This window comes from Protopterus annectens, chromosome 6.part0 (genome assembly GCF_019279795.1).
Source record: "Protopterus annectens isolate FY-2018-M chromosome 6.part0, PAN1.0, whole genome shotgun sequence".
NCBI classification, from domain to species: Eukaryota; Metazoa; Chordata; order Ceratodontiformes; family Protopteridae; genus Protopterus; species Protopterus annectens.
Window position 1 is genome coordinate 1,708,299,251 of NC_056737.1, and position 14,142 is coordinate 1,708,313,392.

Genomic DNA, 14,142 nt, shown 5'->3' on the forward strand with positions numbered 1-14,142 from the left:
TATGATGAAACTCTATTTGAAATTTCAATTTTCTCAATATTCAGGATTTTCGTCTTTATCACATGCAATTCACTATTGCAGTAATTGGACCTTTCACAGTAGATCCTTGAAACACATCCCTGTGAAGCATCCACTCATGAGATTGTGACATGGACCTGCTCAGAGAGTCTGCCACAATGTTCTGTTCTCAAGGAATGTAAAACTGCCTGAAGCGTCACTTGACACTGAATTGCTAACTCCTACACTTGAAGTGCTAACCTTGCAAAAGTGAAGACCTTGTCCCCACTTACTTGCTGACAAACCACATCACTGTGATAGTCTGTCAGTACCTTGAGGGGCCCTGTAGTGAAAGGGAGTATGGAACACTTGAAGAGCCAACAAAAGAGCGCTCATCTCTGACACTGATGTGTTTTTTTGTTGAGGTGAGCAGAGGCCCTACACTTTCAGAGAGCCGAAGGAAACCCCCCATCCAATGTCTGAAGCTTTTATGAACAACTCTCGAGAGGGGAGTGGAGGTCGAAAGGAAGCCCTGGATTGAGTGACAACTGTCAAATTAGCCACTGAAATTCCAGCTTGAGACATAATGAGGAGGGACTAGGAAGTCTAGAGTATGAGAGTGCTGAAGCCAAACTGACTTCAGAAACCACTGCAGAGATTTCTCATGTGGAATTTGGCTAGACAGAGTATAGGAATGGTGGAGGCCATGAAGCCCAGAGCTCTCAAACTCCCTAGCCGTGACAGAGGCCAGAAGAAGGAGGGATTGAAAAAAGGCAATGGGAGTCAAGGTCTCAGGAGGTGGCAGGGATGCCACCTTTGGAACAGTCTGGATCCTGCAACCCAGAAAAACAACATGAAGGAGTCAGGAAAAACATGCAAATTTACAGGGGAACCCCAGGATTTGCAGGAGACAAATAGCAAAGTGAAGATGCTGCAACAGAATCTCTGGAGAGACGACCTGAAAAAGCAAGTCGTTTAAGACCTGTAACCCCCTTAGCCTGCACAAAGCAATCACAGGAGCAAGGCATTTGGTGAATACCTCTGGGGCAGTACAAAGGCCAAAGCAGAGAACTGAAAATGCCAGGAAGCAACAGAGAAATGTAAAGACTTCCCGAAAAAGGGGGTGAACAGGGATATGCAGATAACCATTCTTGAGGTCCAAAGAAACTAGAAAATTCTGAGGAAGCAGCAGAGGAAACAAGGTCTGAAGTGATAACATCCAAAAGGATGGGACCTTCAAAAAGGTGTTCATAGATTAGTACTAGGCTAACTGCCCTTGTAGGCCATTTTGAGCCCAGCCAACTTCCTTGTGTGAGAATCAAACTCTGCACCTTGTATCTATACGGTAAACACCTTAACCATTATGCCATCCTCCCACCCTTTAGGTGAGAGAGATCCAGAATGGGACTTCAAGTGCCCGCTTTCCTGGGGACCAAGAACTTTAAGGAATAAAACCCATTCACCCTTTGAGAAACCAAGAGACCCTGAAGCATCTCTGGAAAAAAGGCTAACTGTTGCTGTGGAAGCTGAGGTATGTGCAAGAAACAGGGAAGAGATTCATACTATGTAGTACCCTTGGTGAAGGATGGAAATAACCCAGGAATATGGAGTACTCTTTAACCAAACAGGAAGGGATAGGGAAAGACGAAGAGGAATGTGGCTGTGAAGAACAGGATAGTCAGACACACCTGGTTTGTCAGGAAAAAGGACACCTGAGCTGAAGGGGTCTGGGTAGCCTTAGCAGGAGGAGCCCTCCTATCACCTTTCTTACCTCTGCGAGGAGGGCAAGACTGCATATAAAATAAAGGCCGGCTTATTAGGGTAATTCCTTTAAAATTTACGTACAAGTTAAACAAAAATGTTTAAGATCCTGTAAGGCCTTGCCCTTTTCCTGTGGAGACAAACGGGTCATCAGCAGCAGCACCACCAAACAAATGCTGGTTATCCAGAGGAGCATCCATCAACTTAGCCTTAATATCAGGCAAAGGTTGAAGGCCAAAGCCAGTAATATATCCTTGGCACAGAACCAAAAGCAGAAGCCCTAGAAGCATCTGCTGCATTCATAGCTGCATTTAATAGAATGGGGAGACATCTAAGAAGTCATTAACAAGGACAGAGCAGAAGTCTTCCGTTCAGAGTTAAGGTCAGAAATAACTAGACAGGCATGAGACAGAAGAGCCAAAACACATTTTGTCTTATGGGTCTCATAATTGACAGCTCTAAAAGCAAAGGTAACAGAGAGATATATACCTTTATACCCAGTCTTTCTATACTTTCCTCTGTCTATTACAGGGAAGCAACTTTGTAGAATGCAGTAACTTTGATGATTTGTCAGATGCCACAGACACCACAGGTACCAGCAGATGGGAACCTAAAGGAACTTGCAAATATCAGTCACCTTATAAAACCCATCAGGTTTTTGGGGGATAGGGGGCTGGGAATCAGAAGCCTGAGATGCAGTAGTAAAGACATCCAAACAAGGCAGCCGGAACAGGAGGAACAGCAGAAGGTCTAGGACTATCCGTCTGCAGGAGCTCAAAATACCTCTTATGAGCCTCAAACACCTGGGCACAATCCCATTTGAAAAATTCCATAACTCTGAGAAATGTGTCCCCAAAGGAAATCTACTCAAAAGGAGAGCCCTCCTCAGAGGAATCTTGTTCCCTAGGCCTCTTAAGAAGAGAAGAAGAACAAGGGGGAGCTGAAACAGAAACCCCTTGAGAAGGCTTCAAAGCCATAAGGGCATTAAACAAATCCTGACAAATTCTGCCATTCACTCTGAGGGTCCTTAGGAGCAGGAGAACCGGGTTTAGTTTTTGGTTTCTTCTTGAAAGGGACACCAGCCTTGTAGACCTTAGCCTGGCAAATAGAACAGGACATATGGTCATGGGAAGCACTGCTTGTGACCACCTTTATCTGTCTCCCGCACTGGCATTTACCCTTTCTGGGATGACATGAACCCCACAAGCAACAAAAACAAAGGAAAACTGATAAACAAAACTGCAACGGGCACTTAGGATGGTGCGTCCAACTTCACCTTTATGTCCTATGCTGTATGCAGGGAGCATACATGCGACGTACAGTGTGCCCTTAGCAACCTAAAGGCTTTGGTATACTGGCCGGACATTGGGCCACCCCTGGCAGGGGATCCCTACCAGAAGAAATACTGCAACAGTGAAATGGAGAGACATCTGAAATTAGGTGTGAACTCATCACACCCTGCAATTACCACAGCACAACCTTTCTTCTTAAAAACAAAGTTGGCCCTGGGTATAGTGAGTGCCTGTAAACCTCAAACATACCCCTATCTCAGTCATGCACAACTTTACAGGAAAAATGCAACTGAGAAAGAAACATGGTTTCAATGACTAGTGTACGTGAGGCATTTGCACCCAATAATTCAGCAGTGTCCTTATGTTCCTACGGAAGGTGTAAAAAAACACTTGAAACATAACGGTGTACACTGAGACGACAGAGGAATATGGAAATGCTTCAGAAACTACATTCTAAACAACTCTCCCTCGTAGGACCCACTCACTGTCATAGCTTAAAGCAATTAAACTGGTTTGAACTGCACAGCTACCTATAACATACAAACTTAATTCATCATCCAGAAAAATGTCCTTTACTACAAAATGCATTAATGCCCTACTGTCCAGCAAGGGACCTCCGTTCTAGTAACAGATTCTTACTACTCACAAACAAGTCAAATAATGCTACAGGTGACTCGCTCTACTCCCAATACACTGCTAAATTGTGGAACAGTATCCAGACACAAATAAAACTCTGCAACAAACTCAATAGTTCTAAACCACTGCTTAAAAACCATCAACCAATCCTGGTCCTGCACATGCTCATCACCAGGTGAAGACTTTTTGCTCACTGTACAACACTCTTCAAATACTCTGCTTAAATAGAATACTCTCAACCTTTCACTGAAACGACAAATTTGTATACATAACTGCTGCCTGTACAAACCACTAAGTTACACATAGTCCCTCTTACTCTGTGTTTAACTGGAACCAAGTACAATGCAATGTAAACAAAAGGAGCTTTCCTCCTTGGGCCTCCACTACAAATGGGCATTACTCAGTCTAACTTTCATGGTACACAAAAAACAAAAATAAAAAGTATGCTTTACCTCTATATGGTCAAATAAAAACATGCACAAGATGAAAGAAAAAGTTAGGATTAAAACATTGCAGACGTTACGCAGAATAAATTTCTTACACTTTATTTGCTTTTTCAGGAGTTTCAAATTCTTTCCATATGTTCTCAACTTCATGCAGCTTTCTCTCATCCAGTACCTGAAAAAGAAAAGAAAACATCTTAAATTATGCTTTGTAACACACCGCTTTTAAAACTAACAAAAGAGCTAGTACATTAACACTCCGTTTTAAATCTGTTTCTTCAACAGTAAAAAACTAGGCATAAAGAAATCCAGAAAAGGAGCAAATGAGTCAGAGGGATCTGCTGCTCGTGAACACACTACTAAAGTTTGGTATTCAACATGCTCCTACCTGTGAAATGACAGGCACAGCAGGATACATCAATAGGAACTTATTTCCATGCTCTCTAGGTCAACTCAAAAATCAGTTTCCAAAAACTTTCTACGACAGCCCTCAAATGTTACCTCCCTGAACTACATGAAGAGAGACATGGAGAAACTCTTAGATTATTTAGCACATGTGGGCATGGACCTAGCCCTGATCAGCATCCTACCATCACCCAGAATGATACCACAGTACAAGCAGAAAATGATCAATTTCAACAACTGGCTAAGTTTCTGGTGTCATTCTAAGGGGATCCAGTATCTCTCGGCCTGGGAGGACATGACTGACGGACCTAGATACTTTGCCAGAGATGGCCTGCATCAGTCACCCCTGGGCTTTTGGATGCTGGCCAAGGCTCTGGCCACCCCTAAAGTGCCTTTTTAGACGGTGTTCCAAAGAACAAATTGCCACCATAACAGCTACAAATAAATGCAATCTGAGGGTCATGCTGCTCAACACTACAAGTCTAATTCTCAAAATGCACTCGCTCGAAGCACTCCTTAAAATGGAGAACATCGACATTTGTGTTGTAATAGAGATCTGGTTCAAGGCAGCAGAAAGCACCCCTGCACTACCAGGTTATAACTCATTCCACACCTCTTGGCCCCAGATCTTGGACGGAAGCTCCAAAGGCGGTGGTGTTTCCATATTCATAAAAGAAGCGCACACCTCAAGACTGGTAGACCAACATAACGCATCCGAGATACTTCTGGTGCAGCTAACACTGGGTAAGACAAGAATTCAGGTTGTAGCCTGCTACAGGTCCCAAACCATGTCCCAAGACTCACACTCCATGTTCTTAAGCACCCTGGACAATATTAGGATCCAACCTAACACTGCCATACTGGGCAACTTCAACTACCCCTCCATTAAATGGGAAAACTACTCGTGTACCAATACACTAGTCCGTTTCCTGGAATTAATTAATTCCAATGCCCTGGACCAGCTCGTTTTTACCCCCACTAGAGGTAGCAACAAACTTGACCTGGTCATTACTAACATGGGCAACTGTTGCTCTACAAATAGTCAACTCCTCCCACCATAAACTAAATCACCTTGGAAATCTACCCCCCACCCCCCGCAAAGATAACCACCATGAAAAACTTCTCCAAAGCTAACTTTGGGCTCCTAAAAACAGAGGTGGCCAACTTCCCGGCACCCATGCAAATGGAGAATAGTTGCATGACCGTCGGAATCTTACACCAATGCACTGTACGAACACAAATGCATGGATCTCGCCATACCCAATAGAACCAAATACCTCTCCTCCCAAAAAAAAAAAAAAAAAAAGGGGGGGGGGGGGGAGCCAATCTGGTGGTTCCCTGCCATAACCTCAACAGAAGGAGGAAACTGATAAGGAATAAGGTGAAGTCCCAAGACTGGAAAAACTCCCTTATCAGCCTCAACAAAAAGTTGAGATCCCTTCATCAAATCCTCTAAAGCTAGCTATGAAAACAGAATTGCAGCAGATAATAAAAGACAACGACAAGACCTTCTATAGTTATCTAAAGAATCTCCATAGCAAATCTGGGCAACACCTATACCGAGCCAACACATATTGCCAATATACGGGCTGACAGATTCAGTGCCAACTTTACCCCCCCCCAAAAGGACCAATCACAATACCAGTAGATTGCCAGACATGCAGTATTACTGCTACACAGGTTAAAACAGCACTGTCCAAGGCTAAGAATACACATTCTATGGGACCCAAAAATATCCCTGGCTATGTTCTACATGAACCACAGAATGAATTGGCACCTCACCTGTGTGCCCTGTTCAGTCACAGCATCACCTCAGGTTTTGTCCCTACTGAATGGCGCACTGCTACAGTCATCCCTCTCCACAAAGGAGGAGCGACTACAGACCCTGGGAACTATCGCCCCATTAGCCGAACGAGTCTAATATGCAAAGCTATGGAACACATCATCATGGACCTAATAAACAAGGATATAGGGAATCTCCAAACTCTAGATCCCACACAGTTTGGTTTTGTGAAGGGTAGATCATGCCTGCTCAAGTTGGTTGACTTCTTTGAGTCAGTCGCCAGAGCGGTGGATGAAGACAAGGTGGTTCATACAGCCTACCTTGATCTGGGCAAGGCCTTTGATGCCATTCCCCACTCAGAAATCATAGAAAAACTCAGTAAGCTAGGCATCAACCCCTACATCACTAGGTGGGTTGCAAACTGACTCTCAGATAGAATCAGCTACTTTAACATTGTGGGTTCTAAGTCAGACTGAGTCCCACAGGGTTCGGTCCTGGGAACCCTGGGTGCTCTCCTGTTTAGTATCTACTGCTCAGAAATCCAGGCCAATACGAAGGGACTCCGGCTGACAAAGTTCGCAGAATATTGCAAGTTGGGAGCTATCATTAACTCCCCAAGTGATGCTGACATCCTACAGAAAAGCCTCACAGAGACTAACGACTGCTGTCAGAACCATGGCCTTAAGCTCAATGCCAAAAAAAGTGTCATCCCCTTTGGGAAAAACCTGGTTCCCATGAATTACCACATTGACGGTAGTCCACTGAACATAGAAGGCGTTATAAGAGATATAGGCAGACAGGTTGACAGCAACCTCTCAACTGACCACATTGCCACTGTGGTCAGAAAGTCCTTCTATGCAGCACATCTCATTACTAAGGGTTTTGCATCCAGGAAGAGAGAGGTCATAGTCTCCCTCTACTCTTCCCTCATTAGGCCAATCAGAGTACAATCCCCCATTTGGCATGTACCTCACTAGACACCTGCAACAACTGGAGAGGCCACAAAAGTACCTCACAAAAAGGATCCTAGGCCTTAAACACTTGTCCTATATGGACAGACTCAAAAAACTCCAACTATTCTCTGTCTCATATCGCCTACTTAGAGGCGATCTCTGCTTGACATACAAAGCACCCAGCTCTGTTAGAAATGCTACATCTAAAGAAATCCCAATTCCTGTGCAACATATGTTCATAGGTAGGTAACTAGGCTATCTGCCCAAAGCCATTTATAAGCATAGCCAGAATGTGCTGGCTTTCACCTCCCCCTTAGATTAGTTCTCTATGACTCTGTCCAGCAGAGCCACTGAAGTGATCCCCAGGGTAAACTTTGTTTCCCATCCACTCGTCAAGGTTTCTTTTGAAGAGAGTGTGTTAGCAAGGAGCTCTGCCTAATGTAGACTGGGATCTTGTTCCAAAGCATGGGAAGTGTCTGGGACAGGACTCTCTCTCTCTCCAGCAAGTCCTATTTATTGTTGTGGCGAGGTTTAGATCCCTAGAGCGTGTGGCTCGAGAGGATAAGGTTTTCTTTAGGTGGAGCATGTCCATCAATTCTGGGTTTGACATGGCCTTGTATGTCAGGCAGAGATCACCTCTGAGTAGGCGGTATACAACCGAGTACAGCTGGAGTTTCTTTAGTAGAGTTGCACAGGGTATCTGTTTAAGGCCAGTGATCCACTTGGAGAGGTACTTCTGCGGTCTTTTCAGCTGTTGCAGGTGTCTTGTAAGGTACATCCCAAATGGGGCGATGTACTCTATGATGGGTCTGACGAGTGATGAGTAGGAGGGGCACAATGACCTCTTTTGATCTGGATGCGCAAACCCTTTTGTGATTAGGTGGGCCACGTAGAAGGCTTTTCTAACCATTTTGGCAATGTGATTATCAAAGGTGAGATTACCATCTAACTTGGGTCCCCAGATCCCTTATTATGTCTTCCGTATTTAGGGGACTACCACCTATGTGGTAGTTTGTGTGTACTTTGTTTTTTCCAAAGGGGATGACTATGCACTTTTTGGCATTTAGCTTGAGGCCAGGATTTTGACACCAGCTATCCATCTCAATGAGACCCTTTTGGAGGATGTCTGTGTCAGCCGGAGAGTCAATTATAGCCCCTAGTTTGCACTAGTCTGCGAACTTGGTCAGCCACAGTCCTCCTGTGCTTGCCTGTCCATCTGAGAAGTATATGCTGAACAGGAGGGGTCCTAGGACTGAGCCCTGGGGAATGCCACTTGTAACATGTTTAGAGTCAGACCTAGCTCCCACAACTCTCACCATATGGGTTCTGCCCGTAGGACAGTTGGCAACCCATCTTGTGACGTAGGGATTTATGTTCAGGCTGGTGAGCTTGTCCAATACCAGAATGGGGAATTGGTGTTGAAGGCATTAGCGAGGTCTAGGTAGGCTGTGTGTACCAACTTTCCCTCGTCTATAGCCTTGGTAACTGTCTCAAAGTCGTCCAGCAGGTTTAGGAGGCATGATCTGCTCTTAAAGCCGAACTGGGTAGGGTCCATTGTTTGGAGGTTCCCAATGTGTCTGTTAATGAGTTCCATGATTATGTGTTCCATAGCTTTGCAGACCAAGCTAGTCAGGCTTATAGGGCGATAGTTCGTGGGGTCTGTTGTGGCTCCACCTTTGTGGAGCGGATTAACCGTTGCTGTGTGCCACTCTATGGGTAATTAGCCTGTGGAGAGGCTGAGTTTGAACAGTGTGTTTAGGCAATATCAGTGGGTTCAGTGTACTTTGTGCCATTCTGCCCCAATTCAGAGCAGATCTGAGCATTGCCACTTAGATTCTTGACATAGCTAAAGAATGCCTTGTGGTTATCTTTGGAGTCCTTGGCAATTTTTCTTTTAAAGCTTGCCTTGGATGATTTTATGAGGGATCATAGTTTCTTGCTGATACTGATCTGGGACGTCTTCCCTTCTTGGGATTTTACTTTTTTCTGTACTAGTTTCCTCCTTCTATTGTATAGCTTGTTTATGGCAGGAGTCCACCAGACTGGTTTTCTTTTCTTGGAGGAGTGAGTCTTGGTTTTGCTTGGAATGGCATGATCCATGCATTCTTGTAGGTGCCTGTAGAATGCATTAGTAAAAGGACAGAGTTTTTTCATCATGAGGGCTTTAAAACTTTCCACCTTGGTCTTAAGTAACGTGAAGTTTGTGTTTGAAAAGTTTTTCACAGTGGTTTTCTTGTCCTGGGGTGGGGGTGGAATGTGGACATCCAAAGGGATTTGTTTATGGTCAGATCTAACCAGCGAGAGGTTGACCTCTGGTGTGGAAAACAAGTCACCCATATTGGTGATGACCAGGTCCAATATGTTGTCACCTCTGGTGGGAGTGTTGACCAGCTGAACCACGGCGTTCGAGTTTATAAATTCTAGGAAATGTTGGGCAAGGGAGTTAGTACTTGAGTAGTTCTCCCAGTTAATGTTTGGGTAATTGAAATCACCCAATATTAGGGCGTTTGGTAGGACCTTTAGGTTTCCCAGTGTTTCCAGAAACTCGGAATGGGAGTCCTGGGACATGGTAGGTGATCTGTAGTAAGCTACAATTTGAATTGCAGTTTTGCCCGTTGTTAGTTGCACCTGGATGATCTCTGAAACATCGTGCTGTGCCAATAACCTGGAGGTGTGGGTATCCTCAATGAAAATGGATACGCCTCTGCCTTTTGTATGTCGGTTTGGGTTCTGTGGCTGAAATGTATGGTATAAGTTGTAGCCTGGTAGTGCTGTAGTGCTCTCTGGAGCCTTAAACCAGGTTTCTGTTACGGCACATATATCGATATTTTTCCATACTGAGGAGTGCCTCGAGTGCATGCATTTTGAGATTTAGACTTCTGGCACTGAGTAACATTACCCTCAGTTTTTTGTTACTTGTGCCATTTATGGCGGTGGGTTTGTCTTTTGAGCCTTGCCTAAAAAAGGCACTATGGGGGTGGCAAGAGCCTTGACCAGTATTCGAAAGCCTAAGGGTGACAGGTGCAAGCCATCTCTAACAAAGCAGCGTGCCTTGTCAAGCATGTCATTATCCCAGCAGACAGACACTGGATCCCCTTTGAACGACACCAGAAACTTAGCCAATTGTTGAAATAGAGAATTTTTTCTTTATACTGTGGCATCATTCTTGGTGAGGGCAGGATGCTACTCAGGATCAGGGTCATATCGGCCTGAGCTATGTGATCAGAGAGCTCTTCCCTGTCTCTTTTCTTGTAGTCCAGGGAGGTACGGCTCAGGTCATTCACACCAACATGGACAATGACGGAGTCATATTTGTACTTGTTCCGGAGTGAACAAGAGTGCTTGCGTTATATGGCGGATCCTGGCAACAGACAGGCAGCTAACAGTAACCTTCTCCTTATTCAGTCTAGTGAGTGGGACGTCAGTGTGCCTGACTATATAGAGTCACCTATTACTAGTATGTTGGGTATGTTATTTTGCCTTAAGGGCTGTGATTGCATGGCACACTGGTTTTGTGTATGTGTTTCATGGTTTGTGTTGGGGGATGGAGGTTGCTTGGATGTTTGCTTTGGAGGTCTCTGTTGGTTTTGCAGATTTTTATTTAGAGCCTCAGAGTATGTTTTCATGTATTTATGTGCATTTTTTGCCGGTGCTGGTTTAATGGGTCTATCTGAGACTGGTGGTGTGATGCAAGTATTTCCCTTCTCCTCTTAACTGTCTGATCCAGTCTTGGGTTGAGAGAGCTTAGCCTCCACAGTTTGGCTGTATAATTGCATCTTTCGCATGTATTAGTGTTTGGTGGTAGGAGGAGGGGGCTGTCTGTGTACATGAGGCAGTTGTAAACATTGCCTCAAAATGCCCAGATTCACTAGTTGGACTGGAGAGTACACCTGAAACTGCCCTTTGGACATGCGTCGATAGGTAGAGTGAACTGTTTTACTGGATGGCTGGTAAGGTCGAATAGAGAGCCTTGTCCTTCTGTACAGTACAGTACAGGAGGGTCTAGTGCTAGGGTAAAGTGCTTGCTAGAAGTTTTGAATAAGTGCCGGGTTGAGAAACGAATGGCTTGAATGCTTAATTTGAAAGTTTGTCTAGTTCCAAGGGAAAAATTGAAGAGGAGACTTTGTGGAGCCAGGAATAGTTTTACCCTAGCTAACCGGAGCTGCCCAGTGCGCAAAACCGGGCAAATACAGTATTTATACTAGGGAAATTAGCCCAAAATGGCCAATAAACAAATATTATCTGGGCTTAAACCACTCCTCCAGGGACAGAGAGGCTGCTCAAAGCTCCCCTCTCTCACATGTGAACAGATAATTTTCCTTCTATCCAAGTAAGGTATGGGCAAACACAGAGATTTGTAACACAGCCCTGAATTCAGCACTAACCTGAAAACTGGACTATACTAGCTTAGAAAGTAGAAAGGCGGGAAACAAATATATATATATATATCCCCCCCCCCCCAGAAAATAAAGCAGATACACAAAAAAACACTAAATGCACAGAAGAGAATACTTGTTATATAATCACAGATCAGAGTTGTAGTCAATGCCCCTAGAAATAAAGTAGGAAGAAACACAAATACAGTAAAATCAGATGAATAAGTGCGATATATATATAAAAAATAAAACACACAATAGAAAACAGATTTAAACAAGTTACCCAATTAACCAGACAAAAAGCTCAAAACAGAGCCCTGTTCCAGCAGTCTTCAGACAAGTTCTAACTGCACACTCCTGCTACTAGGGTGCAGGGGAACCTTCGCCAAAAAAAGATGGCCTAAATCAGTGCTCAGTTATACAAACAAAGCTAGATTCAGCAAGCCTGAATCTGGTCTATGCTACAGCAACAAGGCGCACCAATTTCAGAAATAAACCGTTCAAATAAGCAGGCACAATAAGCCTGTGACCAGAAATTCCCAACTCAGAAGGGCAGAATCCAGACTCTCCTCCCCAAGAGTGCAGACCACAAACCTTCTTAATGTACAATAACGGAAGTGAAGCCCAAGTGCTTAAGCCAAAACTAATAAACTTAGAATAGCAGACACTGGGCCTTCAATCAGCAATTCCCAGCTTAGAAGGATGCAAGCTACCTGTCCTGCCACAACAGTGCAGACCACAAACCTTCTTAATTTAAAAACAGCCTGTATGAAGCCCACACGGTCCACAGACCTCAAACTTACTACCACACCTATGAACCTATGAATGTGCTGAAGGGACAGGTTCATAACCCAGAGACTGCCCATGCTATGGAATAGACTTCCCATACATGTCAAACAGAGCACCTCACTTGCCCTCTTAGAGAGACATCTTGACGAGTGGATGGGAAATAAAAAAAATTCACCCTAGGGATCACTCCAGTGGCTCTACTCGAAAGAAGCCCTGGGAACCAAGGTTGGGTGGCAAGAAGCCAAGGTAATCCTATGGGCTAGGCTTGTAAAGGCTCCAGGGCCATTGCCTAGTACACACTTATGAACCTTACCGACCCCTGTACAAACATGACTTAGGCAGTTACTACAAGACTTTCGGTCAACTACAGCTTACTAAGAAATGCTGTACCACCTAACAGAAATGAATATATAAAAAAAGAAATGAGTGGAGGTCATTAATGAATGAGCTAGACTCCCAACAGCATTAGCAACACAATCTTAGCAAGTATCAGACTGCATACAAAATGTGCTTCCATTATTTGGAAAAGCACCAACTCCAGACCAGGTAAATGATGGAAGAGAGCTTAAAGGACTTTCAAGAAAAGATGGGCCATGCTATTCACAGACGTAGTGCACAGATACTTACAAAAGACACTACATACACTATGCTGTTGCCATGTCTCCTTACAAAGTTCAGAGATTTGTTATGAATACAGGGAAAACACCCTCTTTTCAACCACTGTATGTTGTAAAAGGTGTATAAAATAAAATCACTGGATATTTAAAGGCAAAAGTTACTGTCAAGATATACATGCGCACTCTACTCAAATGCAACACGATGACTATCGCCACCACTTTTACAACCATGACGACACTTCAGGACCAGAATGCTGAATCTTTCCTTTTAATCCAAAACAAACAGTTACTTAAAACCTTCACAGAGATCCATCTACTGGTATGTTTATACATTTTTGCCCGAGTCTTAATCTTTACCCACACACAGTCATGGGTTTTTGGGAGTGCTTGGTTTAACCACATTCGCCAAAGGGAGTGACCAAAGCACTGCAGCTGCAGGTAAACTAAACATCAGCCATGGGTTATCACTATTATACAAAATTGAAAATAAGTGCAGAACAGTAATAATGGATATTCATTTATTTTTTTGAAGCCTTGGTATCCTTCCACTTGGGGGTCTATGTTTAATCATCGAACAGCATGTTCGAACAGCTGTTCATCGAACACTAAGCACTGAACCTTTCTTTAATCAAAAAGCCAAATCAAAGATTTACAAGCTATAAGGAATCCTGCCCTTTCCCCACTGCAGTGCGATCTAAGAGGGTGGGCTGCACTCACCAAATCCGAGATCACACTACAGTGGCGAAAGGGCAGGTTGTCTTATAGCTAAGTTACCGGTGAGTAAGTGCTCCGTTCTGCTTCCTTGATGTTGGCCAACTACCATCGTTCAGCGTAATGTTTTACGATGATTTGGCCTTTCAATTAAAAGGTAGGTTCAATGATTAGAGTTTAATGAATGTACTGTTCTATTATTAAAACGGACCGACCACTTCATAGTTTACAGCAAGCAGCAACATGACAATCAGTATGGTCACTCTTGGAGAGGCAGAATGCTGCCTGAGGGAGGGTGGGTACTGGTATGGCGAGAAGTCATGAGGCTCAGTGGCTTTGGAATATCTATGAATTTAGTTACAGCCACAAATACAAAGTT

The 14,142-nt window shown here is 44.0% G+C and overlaps 1 protein-coding gene across 2 annotated transcripts in view; it reads right to left on the bottom strand.

Moving 5' to 3' along the window:
* Positions 1-14,142, bottom strand: part of NOP58 (NOP58 ribonucleoprotein) — a 581,042-nt gene that overhangs the window by 533,336 nt on the left and 33,564 nt on the right. For both annotated transcript variants that reach the window (XM_044075099.1, XM_044075098.1), the window contains one exon: positions 4,228-4,304. In XM_044075099.1, coding sequence (XP_043931034.1) covers positions 4,228-4,304 — 77 coding nt within the window. The remainder of the gene's footprint in view (positions 1-4,227; positions 4,305-14,142) is intronic.